A 25398-nucleotide genomic window follows, 5' to 3' on the forward strand; every position below is an offset into this window, starting at 1 on the left:
TTTACAGGTGATAATTATGGTCCAGCTGACTTCCTCTGCTTTACCAGTTCAGAGGTGCAAATGACAGATAGTGGTGTGACAGACAGCCACACCACATCAGTAGGTTGAATGGGTGGAAAACCTACACTTGTGGGTGAATGCACTTCTGTGGTGGGCTTAATTATCTATTGATCAAACACTTGTCGACTCTTATTGGAGAGAGATGTCAAATTGTCAGTCTCACAGAAGAACAGAAGAATTGTCTATTTCAAACTCATTAATGCTTGTCTCAAATATTTTTGGAATTTGGCGCAATGTATGTTTAAATAAATAATGTAAAATGTTTATTGCTCATGAACTGTTCTAGATGAAAACTGAACATTTTGTTGAACGTGCATTTTTTCTCCATTTCTCCAAATTTTGTTGTTGGTAAACTGCAGGTTGGAAAAATATTTTGGTCTTTCCACATGCCCTTTGTCTTCGGTGAGGCACCGTCAAATTCCACCCCACACCGTTCTGCGCCCTTTAGCAACCAACTCCAAGCTTGCGTTAGGCCAGGATAAGCCCAAAGTCATTTAGGAAGGAGCTCTGGTGAAGTGTTGGGGAGGCCCTGATGAATGTTTGCTGGTTTGCTCTGCCCACAGGCCCTGGTGAAGTGTTGGATCTCCGATTTAGACAGAAGGACTCGATAGCCCTGTGGAGCGGCAGGTCTGGGGTGGGCGTGGCCTTCTTGTACCGCCTCTCTGAGAGGGGCGGCCCGAGCGTCCGGAAGGGGAGGCTGGCAGGCCCCCCCGTGCCTCTGCCGGGCCTGAGGCCTGGCTCCCCGTATGACCTGGAGGTGGTGCCAGAGTGCGAGGGTGGCGAGCGTGGAGCTCCAGCTGTGCTCTACTTCATCCCAGAGGAAGTCCCTGGCAGTGCCCCCAACGATGCCCCTGGAGACATCCTGCTACCCAGAGTTGTTGACTCTGCAGACCAAACAACAGATCACCTCGGTCAGTGTTAAAGCAGGCTGGTACTGACAGACCTCCTCAGTCAGTGTTAAAGCAGGCTGGTTCTGACTCGGTCAGTGTTAATGCAGGCTGGTACTGACAAACCGCCTCAGTCAGTGTTAAAGCAGGCTGGTTCTGACTCGGTCAGTGTTAAAGCAGGCTGGTTATGACTTGGTCAGTGTTAAAGCAGGCTGGTAATGACAGAACGCCTCTTTGTTTTGATGTTGGCCTGAATTATCTTATTAAAGGCTTGCGCATGTGGTTGCATACACAGGTGCAAAGATTTGACATTTATTCATAACCACGGACTCTGGTCAGGCCCACGGTAGGTCTGTGTCCTGAAGGCTGGTAACATGGGCTGGTTGCAGAAAGCTTTCATTCAGACACATTTTTACATCAGTGTTTGTGCCCCTAACCCCCCAACTGTAGGACTGCAGGTTCATCTCCCCAGCCATGAAATGTTCCTTGTTGTGCCATGGACAATGCCGCCATCGCTGGAGGATCCGAGGGCAGAAGCTCGAGTCCTGCTGGAGGGCATTATTAAAAGCAAGGTGGGTCCTGTTCCCGGGTCCTAGCAGTCATTGCCGCTTATCACACCGTTCTGTTTATAGCGTTTTGTAGTACATGTTTTCACAGCATTATTTTAGTTGAACTATTATCACCTTCAACAAAATTGAAAACAATCACTTTTGATAATCACTGCTGGTGTTTTTACAAATCTCAGATTAAGATTTGATCAGGCTAAAGTTTGCCTAAAATCCTGAAATGGACGGGCCCTTGTGCACCCCTGCTGTGGTTTGTACGAGCGAGACTATCCTCCTCTCACTTCTTCACTTGGGACAGGCCTCTGTTAGTCACCTGGGCACCTGCAGTCAGCCTGTGCCAACTGTGCACGATGGACCAGCTTTACAATTTTCTTTTTGGTTTCCATTTCCTTTTTACCAGCTGCAGAACTTACTGAGTAAGTTCTGGCCAAAAGCGGAGGTGCAGCTGATCTCGTTTGAAGACAGCGAGAGGAAAACAAAAACCAAGATCACTTTTGAAAGCTTTGATGTTTCCAGCCAGGATGGGGTAGTGATCCTCCGCCCTGAGGAGCAGCTGCAGCATATTATCTCTCTCGGCCACGCCCACATCACCGTCACAGACGACAGCATCTACTGGGACGGTAGGTGCGAGACATGCTGGGGGATTTGTGTGTGATGGGTAGCTGACAGAGGAATATTGGCTGTTCTGTTCCCAGTGAAATAAAACCCTTGAGATTGTGTGTGTGTGTGTGTTGGTGTGCGTGTGTGTGTGTGTTTGTGCATGTGTGTGTGTAAGTGCTGGTGGCAGTGCAGTATAACATTTTGCTCCAAGGCTGTTGGTTCAAGGTTGTAGAGTGTCTGTGAAATGCCTGAAATGTAAATGAGAGACAGATGGACAGATAGACAGACAGCTCATGCGATGCAACATTGTTGTAGGGCGGGCACGGTGGCATAGTGGTTAGCACTGTCGCCTCACAGCAAGTGGTTAGCGGTGTCGCCTCACAGCAGGAAGGTCGTGGGTTTGAATCTCGGGTTGGGGTCTTTCTGTGCGGAGTTTGCATGTTCTCCCCGTGTTCGCGTGGGTTTACTCCGGGTACTCCGGTTTCCTCCCACACTCAAAGACATGCATGTTAGGTGCGCTCCTGCAGGTGCCCTTGACCAAGGCCTCAGAACTGGAGTTGGTCCCCAGGCACAGCACAGAGGGGCAGCTGCCCACTGATCCTAGGTAACTAAGGATGGGTCAAATGCAGAGGAAAAATTACCCCATGGGGTTCAATAAAGTATATCATCTTCTTCTATATAATGGTGAGGAACTCCTAAACACTGCTGCCATATAACAATCCAGTCATGCTGAGGAGGCTCAACTGGTTTCTCCTGAGGAGGGAGTCATTGCCACATTGAGGGGAATGCAGGGTATCCCAGGCTCAGTAAAAACTGTGGGAGACGAGGTCTTCTCTCACCTCATGACAGTGAGTCTGGTGTCCAGAGGCTATAGCAACGCCCAGCATTCACATACTGTGTTCTCTGTGTGACTGAGTGGAGCAGCAGTAGGGGTGGACGGTATGACGATATTAGATTGTGAACGACTAAAATGTCTCCATGATCTGCCTTTCCAGAGAGATCGGGAGTATCGGGCTGCAGTGAAAGTACACATTCTATCAGTTGCTCTGCCCTTAGGTTTTGTTTCCTTGAAGGGCAATATTTTCTTAAATAGGGATATTAGTTTGATTGCACTGTTCATTAACTTGCAAAATAGTCTTAAAAACCAACATAAAAAAGAATCGTGATCATATCGTGGATCGTGATCATTCCTGAAAAAAATTGTGATATGATATTTTTGCCATATCACCCACCCCTAAGCAGCAGTGTACTTGTGTTCTCTGTGTGATTGAGTGGAGCAGCAGTATACTGTGTACTTGTGTACTTGTGTTCTCTGTATGACTGAGAGGAGCAGCAGTATACTGTGTACTTGTGTTCTCTGTGTGACTGACAGTATACTGTGTAACCCACAGACCCAGATGAGTGTGACTCCCCTGCCCTGAACAAGTGCAGCTCCAACTCCGTCTGCATCAACACCCTGGACTCATTCACCTGCGTGTGTGAGCCGGGGTACTACAGCCTGAGCCCCATCCTCAGCCCTGCCTGCCACGGTATACATACACACACACACTCACACACTCACACTCACACATACACACACACACACATACACACACACGCACACAAACTCACATACACACACAGACACACACGCAAACAAACTCACACACACACACAAACTCACACACTCTCACACACGCACACACACAAAAACACACACGCACACACGCACACACACACACTCACACACATACACACACCACTATGCTCTCTGGTGCACAATGGTGTGTGTGAGAGACTATAATGTTGCTCTTACACACACACACACGCACGCACGCACGCACGCACACACACACACGCACACACAATCACTCACACATACACACTCACACAGACACACACGCAAACAAACTCTCACACACACACACCATTATACGCTCATACAGAGTATAATGGTGTGTGTGAGAGACTATAATGCTGCTCTTACACACACACACACACACACACACGCATGCACGCACGCGCACACACACTCATAGCCTAGCATTTCATGCACTTTTTTATGTAATGAACCAAAGGCTAATCAAAACTATGTCTACATAATGCGACTAAAGAACATCATGTCTTAACAGAGAAGGGGATGTTCACGCTATGCCTGAAGGACCATGTATCTGGGGGCATCTCCAAGCCTTTCCTCATCCACTACTTTGGCGGGAATGTGACTGTTGTCCTCAATGATGGTCGCTGCTCCATCAACGAGACGGACAAGTTTTATTATTACAGGATAACTGGCGCCCCCTCCCAGTGTGGAGGCCAAACGCTCGTGAGTACCGGCACCAGATCCAGGTCATGTACACAGCTGGTGCATTCTGGGAATGCACACCATCACAAAACTGATTCACTAAACCTGGCATAGCAAGCTGCACATGCTACTGCTTCTTCCTCCCTTCAGACAATGATAACACCCTTACTCTAGCAGACCTCTCCATTCAGCACCCCTCACTACCTCTACCTGTCCCATCTCTCCATTCAGCACCCCTCACTACCTCTACCTGTCCCATCTCTCCATTCAGCACCCCTCACTACCTCTACCTGTCCCATCTCTTCATTCAGCACCCCTCACTACCTCTACCTGTCCCATCTCTCCATTCAGCACCCCTCACTACCTCTACCTGTCCCATCTCTCATTCTGCACCCCTCACTACTTCTACCTGTCCCATCTCTTCATTCAGCACCCCTCACTACCTCTACCTGTCCCATCTCTCCATTCAGCACCCCTCACTACCTCTACCTGTCCCATCTCTCCATTCAGCACCCCTCACTACCTCTACCTGTCCCATCTCTCCATTCAGCATCCCTCACTACCTCTACCTGTCCCAAGGTCCTCACTGAGTACCTTTCCAGATTAGCAGCGTGTAACACATCACACTGGGAATTATGAGTGTGTAATGCCTTGTGTAACACATCTCACTGGGTATTATGAGTGTGTAATGCCTTAGGTGTGTAACACGCTTTCTGCTCATTTAGATTAACAGGACACACGTGGAGTTGAGGAACGCGCTGACTGTGACGCTCAGCAGCAGGAGATCCATCACACGGAGGGACCTGAAGGTGCTGTGGGCCTGTGCCTACCCGCTGCTCCAGACCAGCACAGCCCGCATGAAGCCTGGTCTGGACTGGTGAGAAACACACCCCTCTCTCATTCAGCCATCCAATCAGCATCCACAGCATTAGCATGAAGGACATTAAGCCTCAAACTAGCATTTTCAGTAGTTATGCATGTGCAACTGTTACAGAGCCTGGGCTCAATGAAAATACCTTAGTCTTTGTTAGCACTAAGGCTAATCTAATGGCATGTGCGGTTCTTTATTGGTGTGTCATAATCCAGCCTGTTTGTTTGTCTGTTATTCCATCACACATTGTTGGTCATACATTTCATGTGCTGGTACTGTGGTTTATTTTTTAGCACATTGCTATTAAAAAAAAAAAAAACAAATGTGCTTTTCTAGGAAATCTAGTGGATGTGGACACGGATGATGTTTGCTGTGTGTTCTGCTCTGCTCCTCTGCAGGGTTACCTCTCACAGTGTGGTGCAGGTGAATTCATCCCACCTCCTGGTGATCAGCATGGCCTTGTACAGTGACTCATCTTACGCATACAACTACACTGGCCCTGTGGAGCTCCCTTCTGCAGAGCAGCTGTACATCCAGGTGACCCTGCACTGTGAGAACAGCCTGGCCTACAACATGAGCCTACAGCTGGAGTCCTGCTGGGCCACACAGACCGCAGACCCACAAGAGGAGAAGAAGGCTTTTTTCCTGAAGGGGGGGTGAGTTCTCTCATATTGAGGGCAGAGGAGGGGGGGTGTGGGGGTGGGGTTGAGTTCTGTGTTCTTGAGGGGGGTGGGGATTATTTATCTGTTCCTCAGGGTGGTGAGTTCTCTGCTCCTGAGGGGTGGGGGGTGGGTCAGAGTCCTCTGTTCCTGAGGGGGGGGTGAGTTCTCTCATATTGAGGGCGGAGGAGGGGGGGGTGTGGGGGTGAGTTCTCTCTCTTTTCCTTTACGTTTTGTCTGTTATTCGATTGTTGGGTTGATGCTGCCTCATTGTAATCATAATTAATTGCCAGTGCCTCAAGCTCTGCTGACATGTATGTGTAGTATTTGTCTCATTAACATGCACTTTTAAAACAAACTGTGTATGAATAAGATTTTATTGTACATGTGTGATAACAGTAGATGCCTTATAAAAAGGCTTTATTTTGGAAGCCCAAGAGTGCATCAGTGGTAGGTTGCATTTGATGCCCAGGCTGCCAGTTGAATAGCCCTATTACAGATAACATTAGGATTGCACTCTTTATACCAAAAACAGGAACCTGGGTAATTTAATGGCTTTTGTATTTTAAAAAATGTCATTTTTATTCTTCATATTATATTTTGGTAGCAATTTCTGGTTTTATTATTTCTCTTTTTGTGTTTGGGAATTTTTGCCTTTTAATAAACTTTTCACAGTGGTAGATGGCTCATTAGGGTGACGGTAGATGGCTTATTAGGGTGGCGGTAGATGGCTCATTAGGGTGACGGTAGATGGCTCATTAGGGTGACGGTAGATGGCTCATTAGGGTGACGGTAGATGGCTCATTAGGGTGACGGTAGATGGCTCGTTAGGGTGACGGTAGATGGCTTATTATCCGACTTGCTCGTTGGGAGCAATTAGGGATTAGGTGTGCGGCTCAGGGACACTTCGACACACCCATGGTGGGGGATCGAACCGGCAACCCTCCGACTGCCAGACAAACGCTCTTACCTCCTCAGCTATGTCGCCCCATAAAAAAACACTAAACAATCAAAGTTGATATTGAAGGTTTGGTATACAACATGTTGTGCATATGGTCTTGAATAACTTATAAAAATGTATAAACTTGCAGTGTGGGGAAAAAAGCCATGGCATGGTATGAACCTGCCAAATGGTGTGACTTTCTGTGATGAAACACAGAATTTACATTGGCGCCTACATCATGACTCTAGCCCTAAACCAGAGTTGGCCCAATCCAAATATATGGTCATGCTAGAATGCTCCAAATATGAAATGATAAAAGATACACTTCAGAGCAAAATGTGGTATGCATAATCCTACACAACGTATTAAACTGAAGGTCGTATGGGAAACACTAATTACATTAGTAGTATTGCTCTTATTATTGCATTATAATACCACCCAGACATTAGGCCTATATTCATGAAACATGAATCTATGATCCGAGAAACAATATACAGAAGATTACGTAAATTGATCTCATAGGTGCACCATAACTGATACAATCCTCAAAATGAAATTCTGCTTCACAAACAATAGTGTTTTAACCCCAGACTCTGAAGGTGGTGCCAGAGTGCTAATGAACATGATAGCCTCACGTTTTGGCTGGTATTCACACATTGGGCCATATTCTAAATATTTTGTCGTCGTATGTAGAAAGACTGCTAGCTTTAATTAGGCTACTGGCTCTTGGCCCCTGTTAATTGTTCTTTGAAGCTATATTGTCATTAGAGTAAGTGCGTTGTGCTCCTAATAGATTTCAATCAGTGTGATGGGGGATTTTGTTCAAAAAGGGGTGGAGGTAAATGACAGTAATACAGGACGCTTGGATACGTGTGAAAGGCTTTAATTAGGCACACAGCCCATTATCCTTTCAGCTGCCCAAACGACAGAACCTTCCGCTGGTACCTCCGGAGCAGTTCCCCTCAAAGGAAGAGGTTCTTCGTTCAGATGTTCACCATGTCTGACCACTCCCACATCTACCTTCACTGCCTGAGCAGAATATGCAGCCAAGATGAGAACTGCACAATGGTAACTCCCCACCACTGCAAACTGCACACAATGGTAACTCCGCACCACTGCAATCTGTACACAATGGTTACTCCTCACCACTGCAATCTGTACACAATGGTAACTCCCCGCCACTGCAAACTGCACACAATGGTAACTCTCCACCACTGCAAACTGTACACAATGGTAACTCCCCACCACTGCAAACTGTACACAATGGTAACTCCCCACCACTGCAATCTGTACACAATTGTTACTCCCCGCCACTGCAATCTATACACAATGGTAACTCCCCACCACTGCAAACTGTACACAATGGTAACTCCCCACCACTGCAATCTGTACACAATGGTAACTCTCCACCACTGCAAACTGCACACAATGGTAACTCCCCACCACTGCAATCTGTACACAATGGTAACTCCCCGCCACTGCAAACTGCACACAATGGTAACTCCCTACCACTGCAATCTGTACACAATGGTAACTCCCTACCACTGCAATCTGTACACAATGGTAACTCCCCACCACTGCAATCTGTACACAGTGGTAACTCCTCACCACTGCAATATGTACACAATGGTTACTCTCCACCACTGCAATATGTACACAATGGTAACTCCTCACCACTGCAATATGTAGACAATGGTAACTCCCCACCACTGCAATCTGTACACAATGGTAACTCCCACCATTGCAATCTGTACACAATGGTAACTCCCCACCACTGCAAACTATACACAATGGTAACTCCCCACCACTGCAAACTGTACACAATGGTAACTCCCCACCACTGCAATCTGTACACAATGGTAACTCCCCACCACTGCAATCTGTACACAATGGTAACTCCTCACCACTGCAATCTGTACACAATGGTAACTCCTCACCACTGCAATCTGTACACAATGGTAACTCCCCACCACTGCAAACTATACACAATGGTAACTCCCCCACCACTGCAATCTGTACACAATGGTAACTCCCCACCACTGCAATCTGTACACAATGGTAACTCCCCACCACTGCAAACTATACACAATGGTAACTCCCCACCACTGCAATCTGTACACAATGGTAACTCCCCACCACTGCAAACTGTACACAATGGTAACTCCCTGCTGCCACCAACTGCACCTTGGTATATTCCCGCCAGGGAACCCAGGCTGGGCTTTGAGTAAGAGGGACCCAGCCGCCTCATCCTCAGGCTGGGCTTTGAGTAAGAGGGACCCAGCCGCCTCATCCTCAGGCTGGGCTTTGAGTAAGAGGGACCCAGCCGCCTCATCCTCAGGCTGGGCTTTGAGTAAGAGGGACCCAGCCGCCTCCTCCTCAGGCTGGGCTTTGAGTAAGAGGGACCCAGCCGCCTCATCCTCAGGCTGGGCTTTGAGTAAGAGGGACCCAGCCGCCTCACCCTCAGGCTGGACTTTGAGTAAGAGGGACCCAGCCGCCTCCTCCTCAGGCTGGGCTTTGAGTAAGAGGGACCCAGCCGCCTCATCCTCAGGCTGGGCTTTGAGTAAGAGGGACCCAGCCGCCTCCTCCTCAGGCTGGGCTTTGAGTAAGAGGGCTGATAACAATGGATGTGTTTGAGACAGGTCAGCCAGCAGCCTGGCCTGAGAGCTTCCTGCGTTCACTGCCAGGGACGTGACAGGCCTCATCTGAGCCCCAATCTGTCAGGACACACCCCTTTACTGACCATGCATGTGTTTACATTACACAATATTAATAAAACCTTGGGTATGCACTTATTGAACGTTGCTTTGGATAAAAGCATCTGCCAATTAAATGTAATGTCATGTAATGTTACTATCATTGATAAACAGTTAATACACGAATGGATGGAACTCAAATTAAAAAGACCATGTAATACATGTTCACACTAAAACCATCATCATTGCATAAGCCAACCGTTTTGAGTGTTCAATATGTGGTGACCAAATAACAGGTATTTTCAGTCATTCTTCTCAGTTCAATATTTATTTTTATTATCTAGATATTTATATTGCTCACTGTTTTTCTGATGCATGCAATTCAATCCTTTCACTTTATCTAGTTTTCTCAGTGAGTTCTCATAGGCTCTTTTCTGAAGAATGGGAACAAACCCACCTCACACTAGTTCCTCCACTTCTACTTTCTGCGTGCTGCATAATTTATATATTTATATATTAAATCTTCTAATAAATTATTAGGGGTCCAAGCAGCGAAGCTGGTGGAACCCTATTGTATTTGTTAGGATTATTAGGGGTCCAAGCAGCGAAGCTTGTGGAACCCTATTGTATCTGTTAGGATTATTAGGGGTCCAAGCAGCGAAGCTGGTGGAACCCTATTGTATCTGTTAGGATTATTATTAGGGGTCCAAGCAGCAAAGCTGGTGGAACCCTATTTTATTTGTTAGGATTATTAGGGGTCCAAGCAGCGAAGCTTGTGGAACCCTATTGTATCTGTTAGGATTATTAGGGGTCCAAGCAGCGAAGCTGATGGAGCCCTATTGTATTTGTTAGGATTATTAGGGGTCCAAGCAGTGAAGCTGGTGGAACCTTATTGTATCTGTTCGGATTATTATTAGGGGTCCAAGCAGCAAAGCTGGTGGAACCCGATTGTATCTGTTAGAATTATTAGGGGTCCAAGCAGCAAAGCTGGTGGAACCCTATTGTATCTGTTAGGATTATTATTAGGGGTCAAAGCAGCGAAGCTGATGGAACCCTATTGTATCTGTTAGGATTATTATTAGGGGTCCAAGCAGCGAAGCTGGTGGAACCCTATTGTATCTGTTAGGATTATGATTATTATTAGGGGTCCAAGCAGCGACGCTGGTGGAACCCTATTGTATCTGTTAGGATTATTAGGGGTCCAAGCAGCAAAGCTGGTGGAACCCTATTGTATTTGTTAGGATTATTATTATTAGGGGTCCAAGCAGCGAAACTGGTGGAACCCTATTGTATTTGTTAGGATTATTATTAGGGGTCCAAGCAGCGAAGCTGGTGGAACCCTATTGTATCTGTTAGGATTATTATTAGGGGTCCAAGCAGCGAAGCTGGTGGAACCCTATTGTATCTGTTAGGATTATTAGGGGTCCAAGCAGCGAAGCTGGTAGAACCCTATTGTATCTGTTAGGGTTATTAGGGGTCCAAGCAGCGAAGCTGGTAGAACCCTATTGTATCTGTTAGGATTATTAGGGGTCCAAGCAGCGAAGCTGGTGGAACCCTATTGTATCTGTTAGGATTATTAGGGGTCCAAGCAGCGAAGCTGGTGGAACCCTATTGTATTTGTTAGGATTATTATTAGGGGTCCAAGCAGCGAAGCTGGTGGAACCCTATTGTATCTGTTCGGATTATTATTATTAGGGGTCCAAGCAGCGAAGCTGGTGGAACCCTATTGTATCTGTTAGGATTATTATTATTATTAGGGGTCCAAGCAGCGAAGCTGGTGGAACCCTATGTCAGGATGCGTGGGGGGGTTGGACCCAAACGCAGAGGTCAAAAACACAACTCCAAATGAAGGGAAACAAAGACTTTACTAAATCAACAGGGAACAAACAAAAAGCCACGAGGGGCAAAACCACAAACACAAAAGATACTTAAGAACCTAAAAAAACCAAAACAGAACACAGGCAGGGCGGAACACTGGCAGGACAGAAAACACACAAGGCACAAGCGGAACCGAAGCGGGCAGAATACATACATTCAGGAGTGAACACAAGTGGAAACAAACACAAGGAAACCAGAACATAGACAGGCACGCATGGAGCAGATTTGAGGAGGGGAGCACAGAACAACCAAACATAACCGCAAGAATCCAGCACCTGAGTCAAGGGAAGGGGAAACTTAAATAGAACACACTGACGAGACACAGGAGGGTACCATGAACAATCAGGCCACGGAAGGGGAAGGGAAAACGAGACAGCCAGAAAACAATGATTAGACAATTGGAAACAATCATACAATTAACACAGGGGGAGCAGGACACGAAACAGAAGTGGCGGCCCAACAGGGAAAACGCAGACAGGAACACAGGACCATGACACCCTATTGTATTTGTTAGGATTATTAGGGGTCCAAGCAGCGAAGCTTTCAGTATCGTTAGGTACCGAGTATTGAATCAGTATCGCTTCAGTATCGAGTAATGTGATACTAAACCTGGTATCGATATCAAAGTCAAAATTTTGGTATCATTAGTCATCACTAGTGTGACGCTTTTTTTAGTTGCGGCATGGAAGCGCTGCAGCTGTACATACACGCTGGGCCATCTAAGTGTTACGACATAGTAAAGGCCTTTACGAGAAGCGGCCAGGGCACATCCATAGCGACTCAACTAAGTCATCCGACAGCGTCTCTTAGCACAAAATTGGTCATAAGCAATGTTCCCTCTAATTTTTCATGTATCTGGGCATACACACAAGCTCCCTGAGCAAACTGAGGACTACTGTGAGCAACATTAGATATGCACGCTTTATTTTTAAATAAGTAATTTGGTCCACTTAAAAAAAGACAAAAATCAGAAAAATGGGATGTGTAGATGTTATACAGTATGTGAGAGTCCTGCTTTGGCCATGGGAAGAGTCCTGCTTTGCCTAGCTGAGGGTCCTGTTCTGGAAGATATGAGACATATACACCTTTCAGACATAACATTTTGCTTACATTAAAACATTCACATTTTGCACAATGACTTGTGCTGTAGCTTGTGATACAGTGCAAATTCCTGTAACACTTTGTCTGTAAAATATCTAATTACACAGTTTTTCTTGGCATTTCTACTACCCATAAATGATCTAATAGTAACAACATTTAATGATTAATATCCATAAAGACAAAATCTTAATAACCGTCACTAGAATATGCACAAATCTGACTTAAATTTTACCTTATTTTTCACGTCTGTCCTTCTCACTTCTCCAATGGTTGTACACTTTGTCCAGGTTGATGGCTTCGTCTGCTTCTTGCTTTGACTTTATGCGCATCAGCTGGTCCAAATGTGTCACTTCAAGACGATTTCTGGATTTTGTTTTGATATGATTCATTAAACTAAATCCTCTTTCACAGTCGGCACTGGAAGCTTGAAATGTAGCACAAATATCCACAAGCTGTGAGATCTCCTTTAGCTCTTACCCGCTTTTTCTTCAATTTGCACATACTCCGACAGCCATTCCATCTTAAAAGAACTGCATTTCTTTTTTACTGTGGCTTGCTGAGTGGATGTGTCGCTGCCTGTTCGTTTCGCCATGATGCGGGGTTTGTATTAGCATCTATTAACCTGCTAGCTAACCTGCACGGCGCATATAGGCAGGGCCCAGACGCAAGCACCGTCAATGCCATGATTGGCTTCGTACCGTAAGTGAACCGTATCGTATCATTGGCTGGACACCTGTCACTCACTGAGTGAGAAACAAAAAAACAATATTATTGGGCGAATTAATTAGATTAGATTAGGTCTAATATTAGATATGAATTAATACGTTATGTTGATGTTGTTTATGCGCTGGATAGATTTTCTTGTGCGCTGAGAATGTGCGGGCAGTGCGCGATTGCGCACGCGCGCAGCTTAGAGGGAACATTGGTCATAAGTAATCAATTTTTTATACAATCATCATGATATTCAGTAGATATGTTGGGTGAAGGTATATGATCATGAGGACAAAGCCATTTTAAAATCGCTCCAGAGGGGGCGCAATGGTGCCGATGCTTGGACCCCTCCCAACGCCGCTTGCGGCTTTAATTTAAAAATTATTTTTCGAACAAAGTCTGTGTGCAGTACAATAACAGGATAGAAGCACAGAAGGAGACCACACTAACATAGTCTCAACGTGTGTGAAACATAGTTCCTGTGTTTGTGTGTGTGTCTGTCTGTTTCTGTGTCTGTCACTGGGACTACTCTAACTTAACCATAGTCCTAGTGTGTGTGTGTGTGTGTGTGTGTGTGTTTGCATGTGAATCACTCTGTACCTGAGCTTGGGGGATGGACGAGATACAGGAATCACACTGTGGATGGCATAAACACGAAATTCAAATATCACCCAACCAATAACTTAAACTAATGACACAAGTTACACTAATTGTGCTATTAAAAACGTGCACCCATTTTTGAGTAGGGTACAGGCAATTTGACATCTTGCAGACTCCATGGATGTTGCACATGCCTTTGCATTGATGAAAGCATAATTTGCGAGTCTTCTGTGAACTGTGAAAAATAATGTAGGCCAAGACATTTCATACAGAATGCATGAAGTACATTAATTACTATCAAATCATTTTACTTTCATGAGAAGGACTCCGCAACTACTGAAGTCAGTCTGCTACTCTTTTTGCATGTTCTTTATTGCCCATTTTGTCTTTTGGTTTGTCCTCCCTTGTCTTCAGTAAGTTCCTGAAAAAATGATGAATGTTGTAGCGAATATGCCTTACTCACTTACAGTTTACTCACTCACCCACAATTATGTAAAACAAAAAAAAAATCTTATAAAAGACTATTGATAAATGTAAATATTAAAGGTAAAATGCCTTTCAGCTGTATGTCTGTTCTGCATACATAAAATAGTAATAGACTGCTCACTAATGTTTACAGCCTGTAAGAGCATTACATTGTGCGTACATACTTTGAGAATCCAGTGATTTCCTGTGTTGTAAGACACAGCCACACATCGGCCCTTGGAAAGGCCATCTTTAAAAAGAAGAAATTGTTGCAATTGTGAAGTACAAACACAACATCTATACAATAATACTGTATATGCAAAATGCTCAACTTTCTGACACATACTATTTGTGACTTATGGGGCAGGAGCATACCCCTTGTTTCTATGGTGTTTTATGCTGGCAGAACAGCATGTTCTCCATGGTTGTGCTGGTGGGCCAGCCGGTCACCAGTAAAGAGCAATTTTTGTGACTATATAGAAGACAATCATATTCAAACATGATTTATATTATGTCCAGTTAAGCTAGAATTGTGAATAATGTTATGCTTGTTATTTAAAAGCATAACACAATGTTTCAATAAGAATAGTGCCTGGTTACAATTTGAAATAGACAACCATAGCTCTAAATGAACAATTAATAAACACAGAGTGGCCAATTTATTAGGTATGCCTGCCCTTTCTTGGTGATTTTGCAATACATTGAGTTCATTTTAAATTACTTCCAATATATTTGGCATTTGGAGGATCATGGGTCGCATGGGCATTTTTGGTATGAAGTCACACAGAATGCCAGTTTTGAAGAATACTAATGTTTTTCTTTTTGTAGACTTGCCATTGCTGTACTTTGCTTTGATTCCTTAATTGTAAAATTCATGTTTGCACTTAGAGTGGTAAAAGGCACCAATCTGCAGACATCCCTTTTGTTCAATAGCTTTTGTTGTGGGAGTATCTAAACTATAAAGTAGTTTATTCAGTTGTGATATACACGTAAGTAAAATTTAAATAACCTATGGTATGTAGAAGCCCATTCTGATATGGTATGTCTATATGACAGGATGAGGATAGCCAATGTTGAACAGAATTGCAGCATCATTTGGAATTACACCTAATGACAAGTACTGTTTGCCTGAATAATCTCCAGTTTTGGGCCAAGCTTAGGTGGTGGGCCACAGCTTTGACATTTGTCACACTCACTCACCTAGGCAAATGAAAAAAATGATTTTTTTTTTTAAGAAAATCTATTTTGTATGAATTGCAATGTTAGGATGCATATATGTTTGAGCCCAATTCTCAATAATTTTCAGAATTGATAGAGATGGGGAAAACAGCGGCTTAAAAATAAGAGACCGCAATGACCATTGGACAAAGTAGACACCGGATCATCTGCAGCGGGTACCTGGTACTCGGACAAAGAAATCCAATACCAGAGGTCCGAACTAGCCTGTCAAACATTTGTGTGCAAGACATGATGAGAGCGCCAACCTCCTCTAAAGCCTTACCTGAAAATATGAAGAACATTGCTTATTAATGGGCATGCTGCTCACAACAAGTTCATTTTGTAAGAATGCCTATGATCACACGCTAATAGGCAACTGCTCTCTCGTAACCTGTTTACGCAGATGCCAAATCTGGCCAATCCTTGCATATTCAGGTACTGCTCTGTTATATAATATACTATGTACTGTATGGCTTTACAACACCAGGTGTGAACATCACAGAGACTTGGAAAATGGCTTAAATTCAGCAAGACACTTGCACTATTTACAATATTAACTTGGTTTATATTCATATTTCGGGATTAGTGAAGTGTCTGGTGTCTGGCAATAGCATGCCAACAAAGCATAAATAAGCAGGCTAGTGCTTTTATTAATCATCATCATCCTAAAGAAAATATGTGCCAAAACAATAGTTGAACAACAACCGTTTTAACCATTTTCAGCATAAACACTGAACAAGTTGCACCAATATTAGGCTGGTTTGTATCAGGCTGGTCTGGCGTGTTGCTTATAAGCAAAATTGATGTAATATTTCACTGTAAGCACTAAAACTCAGAAATAACATGTAATCTAAAGTAAGTGTTTTGGTAAATATCCTCAGATGGTTAATAGAGAAACACGCTGAGAATGCAAAGGAAAAGACAATCCATTTTAATGTCAACACTGATTAAAAAATATAGTTATTCTTTTAATGCAAACGAAAACAAAATGTTACTTGGCTTCATTAAACAATGCGTTTCATGAATTAGGCCTGAATTAGTGCCTGTGTTTGGCTGCTCATGGGTGCACCGTACCCCGGCTAATTCTGCTTCTGAGCGATTCATTTGAGGATGACATGTAATTATTGTTTATCAATCATTCAGATAATTCTCATAATTTGGTTGTGTATATATGGCATTTCATATGCGCTTGTGCATTTCCTGGAGCACGTTTTTCACGCTATTATTTCCTCTGTCAAATAAGTTACAATAGCCCACAAGTTATTTGCATCATGATAATTGCTTTGCACTGCAGGACAAAAATACTTATTTTCTGTTTGGTATTTTGATTGGTTTTCCGTAGGCACCATGGTTGTATTGTGCACAACAGTCTCACCAAAATATTGACATTGAATGTGTAATTGTTTGATACCTATCCCTTCCTCATTCCTTCCCTATTGAAGTTTTAGTGGCACAAACAGGGGGATTGGGTTGCGTTGGGAATTATCTCTGGATAACAGAGGAGCAGGGGGTGGGGGTACTGCTGGCAACTTGGCAGAGACAGTAGGGGATAAACAGGTGTTGTCAAGAGTTGTAAGTGCATTCAGCAATGTGAAGGCTGTGAGTTAGTGAAATGATAATTAAATTGTGGAATGGGAATCACGCTTTCTGATTTTCCCCATGTTTTTTAAACCATGTTTTACAACTTTGACTTAATCACAATAAACAGTTACAGTATATCCTCCACAAAAAGCTGTGTCAAAACTAGGTAGAGACCCCCTTGTGTCTCACTTGGATTTCCTGGAGCAGCTCACAGTTTGCTTTTCCACCTGAGACAGAAAGTTGACATATGCACCTGTGACTGAGGGCGCAGAAGGCTACTTTGGAAGCCAGATGTACAAAAACAGCAAAAAAAAAAACAAAACAAAAAGAAAAAAAACAACTCCAGACACCATGATGTACCTTCTACTTTTCAGTGATAAATAATTCTTGATATTTATGATATTACATGTTCACAGACCATTGGGCCCCCAGGCTTCCAGGACAACATACTAGTTTCCCCCCCAACGGCAGCCATGTGCATGAGTAGCACCAAGCATTGATTTTTACCTTAGGGCTAAGAGGGTTAAAAAAAAAAAAAAAAAAACTGAGAACTTGCATTAGAATAAAAGAATATTTTCTGATATGTCTGAGCACAAAATATTGCTTATTTGTGTTGTTTTATATATTTGATGAAAAACACATTTTCAATGTACAAAAATGTCAAGTTACACACACATACAAAGTCTGTATGTCATTCAAACTTACAAAATCTAAGCTTGCCATTAAAAATACTGACATCAAAATTAGGCCAAGTTACAAGAAACAATATTGGCTATTACAATTTAGAAAACATTGATTGGCATTGTGAGGTAGATAGCCAATATTGTTTCTTGTAACTTGCTGTAATTTTGATATCAATACTTTTAATGGCAGGCCTAGATTTTGCCAATTAGAATTAATGTCAGGGTGAGCGAGGGAATGGACCCAAACGCAGAGTGCGGGGAAAAACACAAAACTCCAAAATAGGAAGAACAAAGACTTTACTTACAACTCTAGGAAAAAGGGAACAAAAAGCCTCTCAACAAACACAAAGAAAAGCTTCAAAAAACGCAGGAAACAAGAGAATAAAAAAGTCCAAAAGCACGTTGCAAACATAACATGGGCAGGAACACACGGGGCAGGAACATGACCAGACTAACTAACCAACAACAAGGATCCAGCACCTGAGTCAGGGAGAAGGGAAACTTAAATAGACACGACACAGACGCGACACAGGAGGGCACAATGAACAATCAGGCCACAGAGAGGGAAGGGAAAACGAGACAACCAGCAAACAATAATAGGACAATAGAAAACAATAACACAATTAAACAGGGGGAGCAGGACACAAAACCGAAGTGCCGCCATCTGGTGACCCAACAAGGAAATACAGAGGGAAAACACAGAACCATGACAATTAATGACTTATAGACAGTGCTTTGTTTGTGTGAGCAGAATTTTTGTACAATGAAAATGTGTTTTTCATCATATATATATATATTCCTGCCACCATGGGAATTGCGGTGCTGTCCACTAAGGGGAACCCCCAGCCCTCCGTCTCTCTCTCTCTCTCTCTATATATATATATATATATACACATATATATATGCAGTACTGTGCAAAAGTCTTAGGCACCTGTAAAAAAAATTTGCCTTTAAAACTATATCAATTCTCTTATGTATGCTGTCCTGCAGTTTTATAAGAAAATTGCCTGGTAGGTTGTTCCAAGCATTTTGGAGAACTTGCCACAGTTCTTCTGCAGATGTTGGCTGTTTCGCTTGCTTCTCCAGGTAATCCCAGAGACCCTTGATCAAGTTTTTATCTGAAAAGTAGTCAATTACTTAAAATATTACTTTATTTAACAAAATACAAAAATGTATCTGTAAAATTTCATTTTTTGGAAAATTCATGTTTTGACATCTCAAATTTGCTCTTTTCTACTGATACACTAATGCAGAAAACAAAAAATAAACATCTAAGACCAAATATATACTATATATTATATTTAAAAATCTAGGGTGCCTAAGACTAATGTGCGATCTGATCCTGGCTACCTCTATACAACATAGACATGGACCATGCTACCGATCTTTGACAATTTCTTTCTGTACTGTCAAGTCTATGTATAGTCTCTGTCCAATGTATGTCTTGTGTCTTATATGTAAAGCACTATATGTGCACAATACACTGTGCCTCCTCTATTGTCATGTATTGTCATGCCACTAGTTTGTACAAAAGAAAGCTCCTTTTGCATTGCTATTAAGTGTCTTGATTCTGGTGAATATGAATGTAATTCTCACTTTGATTCCAGAGCTTGCATGAGGAACTAAAAAATGGGAGCAAGAGGCCCAGCTGGAGAATTCCACTTCATCATTTAATCTAAAATAGAGGTTGAAGCCAAACATGCTTCACTTTGATGAGAACCAGGTAGATTAAATTTGTTTTAATCTTTTCTTTTTAGCTTAACTTTTAGTAATCTCTTTAATTGTGTTATATCTAAATATAAAGCACTTTGTAACCATGCTTTTGAAAAGTGCAATACAAAATAGTCATACATTGTTTAAATATGTAAATTTGGCTAATCTTTAGACTGTCAAGCTCATGAAATTCATTATCAACCATTAATTCAAACTGGTATACATTCATAAATGACACACTGTACAAGCGGCAATATCTTACTAATTAGTGGTAATTGCATCAGTCCTTTGTTTACTTGAAAAACACACACATAAGCTAGCAAAAGCAGTTAGCCACTGATTTATTTTCTGTCAAACATACTTGCTTCCTAAGTAGTTAAGCTCATGTGACTTCCGTTTCAGGGGTGGTGGTCACATGCTTCTGAAACCCAGCATGCAGGTCGTCCTTGTGGAGGTTGCTCAGCGTGCTGCAGGCAGGTCTTCTTCGGTAGCTCAGTTTGTCAGAATATTGGTCCCCGTAAATTTCCGAGTTAACCACTAGGAAATTGCATTCGAACAGCCGACAAAGTTGTAAATACCAGTGGTAAACTCGGGCAAGTTACATGAAACCTGAGTAAACCAGTTGTGACATATCACTCGTATCACCTCACCCTGCTGTTAACAGTTGATGGACAATAGCAACAATGTACCGGGTTAATGGTGAATATCATTTATCATATCATTTCATTTATTCAACTATCCTAATGTATTGAAGCAGAGATGTTTGGTGTTTGGTGAGGACATAAGACTAATTTTGTTTCTTGGTGGTTTATGTACTTCTTGTATGCCGCTTAGTCAAAACACTGCACAGTTCATGCCTGGGTCCCATTATTCATGTCTTTCATTGGAAAATCTCATTGGTCCAGCTTCTTGACATTCTCAGTGGACATAAAGTATGTATTGTTCACATGATAAACTTACCAGTTGCCAATGACCACTCGAACACAAACACCTAGTATATGGCTTGGTCACGTGGTATTTTTTCCACCTTAATGAGGTGATTTTCATTTTAATATTTTATTATTTTTAAAATTTTTAGTAATATTTTATTTTACTCCCTTTCTTAATCTTGTGGTGTAGGGGACATGCCGCTACTTCTCATAGTGGGGAACCAAACTGTAGGAGATATACATCAGTACCCTCATAGGTGGCACCAGCATGTAATAATCAGTCTCATAATTTTAAATATACAAACTATAAATTGGCAATTTAAATTAATAACTAAATTAATTATTATTAAAATTACACATTATAGTCTATCTTAACCAAATCATAATATCATACATTCAGCTAATACTAAATTAATATAAATGATTTAGTTAAGAGGTGAAGGTATTCTATTAAGTTCTTTGGATAAGCAGTGGCTGACTCAATTCAACACAAGAGTAATATGAATACAGACAGCCATGTACATATAATAAAGCTTAGTAAACACAAAGTACCGAAAAGGGCAAAGCACAATTCTCTACAATAATGTACAGTATAACAAACTATGTGAGTGCACGTGTGTGTAGGTGTTGTGTGTGCGTGTGTGTGTGCGTGTGAGGAGGAGTGTTGGATGTTCCCATACGTGGGGGTTGTGTACCGGGGACACGGAGAACAAAGGAACAAGATGGAGTATGAATGGAGGGGTTTTTGAATCTAGATAAAGCTAGTGAAAAAAACAATGGTGCATGAAGCAGGATGCGCCTTACTCCGTTGCAGGCCTTGCAAACTATTCCTGGCATGTGGACTCACACGAAAGGGAGATGGGAGAAGGGTGGCGAGTCAAGGGAAAGGAAAATGGAACAGAGCGAAAGAACGGCAACCTTCGTTTTATCGAAGGTTGTACGTTTCAAATGTAAAGTAAGCCAATACTGTAACAGGAAAGCTGCGGTAGGGTGCATGGTTAAATGAGTCACTTTGAGGTGGACATATGGGCTTTGTAGTTCTGTGTCTTTTGTAGGCCATGGTACCTACAGTGGTATGTTTTTAACTTGTATGATCATTGTGGTATTCCCTGTTTTCCTTTGTTTTTATTATTCCTGTTAAGCACTTTGAGCTGCATTCTGTATGAAAGGTGCTATACAAATAAAGCTATTGTTGTTGTTTTCATTTCCCAATCTCTCTTACACTAATGCCTATAACCTACTGGCAAAAGATTTGAAACTGGCTATCATGGCAGAAAATGGTAGTCATGATTATTTACTCTTTTGTGTAGATGCTTTGACAGTTTGTTCCAGTTAGCTGCATCACAGAGGTTGACCCTGTGTGGGTTGGTTTGGTTGTTTTGTCTGTAAGTGTCTTCTCTGTTGTGATGTTTTTGTGTGGACCCCAGGAAGAGTAGCTGATGTTCTGCATCAGCTAATGGGGATCCTAATAAAATCCTAATCCTAAACCCTGTAGTGGTCAGCAATTTGGGGGAAGTAGCTCATTGCTAAATGTTTCACTCCAAAATTCAGATTACACCAAATCAGTTGGAGACCCTTCTCGCATGCCTGTGGAAGCTGTTATTTATTAGCTGCTTTGTTTCTGCAACATTGCAACTCTGTTTGGGGTTAGTGAGAGAACAGTTCACTGTCGAATGGCAGAGCTCTTTCCCTACTCTCCCGCTCCTGGCTTGATTGCCAAGCTTGAATTAAAAAGCAGCGCTCCCCCTCATTATCACATGGAGAAAGGAAATGCAGAAATAAACATGGAAATAAATATATGCAGGTGCTGTGAGTAACACTTGCTGCACAGCAAGAAGGCCCTTTGTTTGAATCACGGTTGGGGCCTTTCTGTATGGAGTTTGCATGTTCTCGCCATGTCCGTGTGGGTTTCCTCCGAGTGGTTTCCTCCCACAGTCCAAAGACATGCGGGTTAGGTTAATCTGAGAGTCTAAATTGCCCCTGGGCATGAGTGTGTGAGTGAATGGTGTGTGTGCCCTGCGGTGGACTGGAATACTGTCCAGGATGTATTCCTGCCTCTCACCCAATGCATGTGATAGCTCCAGCACCTCCTGTGACCCTGACCAGGAATAAGCAGATATAGATAATGGATGGATGGATAAATATATACAGAGACGATTCAAGCAATTCATAAACATGAAAATGAACGTGTACATAAATAAATGAAGAAAGCAATGAATATATATATATATATATATATATATATATATATATATAGCCTATAGAACTGAATGAGTCAATTAATAAATATGGAAATAAATGCAAAAATACCCATTCATGTCAGATTTTTATCTATTTATTTCTGTATAAATTTATTTATTTTTACATTTTTCTTGCATTATTTATTTATCTTTAATATGGGATTTTTGGTCCTCCATAGAATTCAATTGCCGACAATGGCAACCAATAGGCTACCAAGGTTAGCTCAACGTGAGCTTGCTCCCTGCGTGTGGGCGTTCCCGCATGGGCGTCCCTGCACTCACACCTTACCGCAAGGAAACTCGCGTAGCCTAAGCAGACAGAAACCCTTGTTTTTAGTGGACATGTTGCTATCAGTTGTAACAAATCAAGTCGCTATCCAGCTAGCTATTTAAAAAAAAAAAAAAAAACGAATTCCTACGGTATGTAGTCTTCCTTATTTACCGAAAAGTTTTCTCGAAGGAGAACATTTTTTTTCAACCATATAAAGGACAAAAGACAAAACACTCACGTTATCCCCAGCACTGAAGTAAGTATAACACATTGTTTTAAAATTATTAATAAGGTTAATGAATACGATTGAGAGAAATTGTGAATGGTGGTTATAGAGTTAAACGTTCTCTTCACATTTTTAAACCAAACTCGTTCAACAGGTTGCTAAATTATGTAGGCTACCTCGGTTGCAGTTAGCTACTTGAGCTACGAATGCAAGAATTCAGATGGAGCAGTTTGGATTATAAATAGCCTAGATAAATAGAAAATGTCTTATCAATGTACATTTCGGTTTTTTAAGTTTGACCTTTGCTACGGAGACTCTTCAATTTCTCACCAGGGACAGTGATGTGTAATTCTCTATGAAAAACTAAAATTTAAAGTCTAAGCAAACTTGTTCGCCTCTCTTGCGCTTTGTACATGGTTCGTCTTTAAACCAAGAAGTTCGGTTTGTGTATGGATTTTCCTGAGAGCGTCAAAAAAGTGGATACTATACTATGCGTGACATTCTAATTTCTGAAACTTTATGCAATTAGTCTGTCCACCAGGGAATAGTGGCAGTATTAATAGTTTAATTTATTAGCGTTTGGTTAATAGTTAATTAATATTTGGCAAAGAAAATATAGCATAGCCTATTTTATGTCTGAAAGTACTGGTGCTTGTGGTGTGTGGGATACTCCGAATGCTAAGGAGCGCGAGTCTTTTCGGATTCATACTATGCGTGCAACAATTTTGTGTTGAATATATTGCTTAAATTGATTTACAAACACTGATATTTTCTGAGGAATAAAGGAAGTTTGTTTTGTTGTTATTGTTCATTAACATAATTGGTCATCACATGAATAATGTCCTACGGCATTCTTTACACCGTTCAAAGAAATAATAATTTGGGGAAATGAATGTTTAGCATATTTTCTGTGCTTAGTTAGTGACATCAAACTGTATTCAGTTGGAGTCGACTGACTGGTGGGGTTAGAAGTCACCCTCAATTAACCTTATCCTATTGTGATTTCACGTATAGAATGAACTTTAAAAAAAATGTTTTATCGGAAAACAAATCAGACCATACCTGGGCTTGTGTTTGGGAATGGTCTATATAAGTGTAATTATTCTGAAGTAATGTAAAATTATTATAAAATTAAATTCCTTACTTTCTGTATCTGTGATTGTCCAACCCTGAACATTAGTAAAATATAAGATGTGGGCGCCATTGCACCATGTCCCAAGTTCCGAGTTTTGTACAACTGCAGATCGCACATCACTTTTCACTGAACACTCATCCTATTTTTCAGTGAGGGTACTATTTTCATGCTTTTCTTTCTATGATGACATGTAAGTGTAAGTTTTCTATGTAATGTTATCAGTTCTGTACTTGGCATCAATGGTCATTTTCTTTACATTTTATTACATACTTTTATGAACAATTGCTTTCTTCATAAACACGTAACAGTCATTTAAATATTCCATTAGCATGTGCACATACCTACCTTTGTGTCTTATATTTTTGGTTTCATAACTGAAATCTGCATTTCCTGTAAGTGATAAATGGACAAGACAAGCTTGCTGTTCTGCCCCTCCCCCAATTCCTTAACCTTTCTTGCAGTGTGACTTGATTGTTTTCTCTGATTCACCCAACCTTTTGGCCTTACTTGTGTCTCTGCCCGGCTGCCATTTCCCAATTGTGGCCAAACCTGAACAGGTTGCATTCCTGAACTGATCTGTGGAGTGTCTCAGTTGAGCCAGTGAAGGGAACTGAAAATATGTTTTGAGTGGAAATGGCCTGAGATTGTTGTCATCTTATACAAGACTAGCTTCGAAGCAGGTGAACCCTGTTGCTTTGTTAATTCTAATTTCATTAACCATTTACCATAAAATTCCATTGGAAAACAGACTCAAAATGCAGAAGGATGATGAGGAAATTAAGACCAACTCCTCAGAGGTTGCACTGCTGTCAGAAATCAGAACTTTCAAAATGCAGGCCATAAAAATGTATTTTGAAAAATTTCACCTACATTTTAAAGAACTGACATTATTAATAGTTATACATTAATGAATCACACATGTAACATGGTTCAGCAAAGAGATTAATAAGAATTTTAAGTAACAGTATGTTATTCCAAAAATAACTTGAGCAGGTAGTTGCCCGCTTAAAAAGCATTATTTCTAAATGTATTCTCCCTTAAACATTTACCAAAATATAAATGACAGTGGACCTGCTCCTTGGGTGAA

At 42.0% G+C, this 25398-nt stretch overlaps 1 protein-coding gene across 1 annotated transcript in view; it reads left to right on the forward strand.

Annotated features, from left to right (window-relative positions):
* LOC118218891 overlaps window positions 1–25398 on the forward strand; it is a 217111-nt gene that overhangs the window by 104885 nt on the left and 86828 nt on the right. Inside the window, exons 10-17 of the mRNA XM_035401618.1 lie at window positions 624–971; window positions 1398–1519; window positions 1914–2133; window positions 3505–3642; window positions 4225–4415; window positions 5120–5271; window positions 5664–5921; window positions 7782–7935. Coding sequence (XP_035257509.1) covers window positions 624–971; window positions 1398–1519; window positions 1914–2133; window positions 3505–3642; window positions 4225–4415; window positions 5120–5271; window positions 5664–5921; window positions 7782–7935 — 1583 coding nt within the window. The remainder of the gene's footprint in view (window positions 1–623; window positions 972–1397; window positions 1520–1913; window positions 2134–3504; window positions 3643–4224; window positions 4416–5119; window positions 5272–5663; window positions 5922–7781; window positions 7936–25398) is intronic.

This window comes from Anguilla anguilla, chromosome 19, assembly GCF_013347855.1.
Source record: "Anguilla anguilla isolate fAngAng1 chromosome 19, fAngAng1.pri, whole genome shotgun sequence".
NCBI classification, from domain to species: domain Eukaryota; kingdom Metazoa; phylum Chordata; class Actinopteri; order Anguilliformes; family Anguillidae; genus Anguilla; species Anguilla anguilla.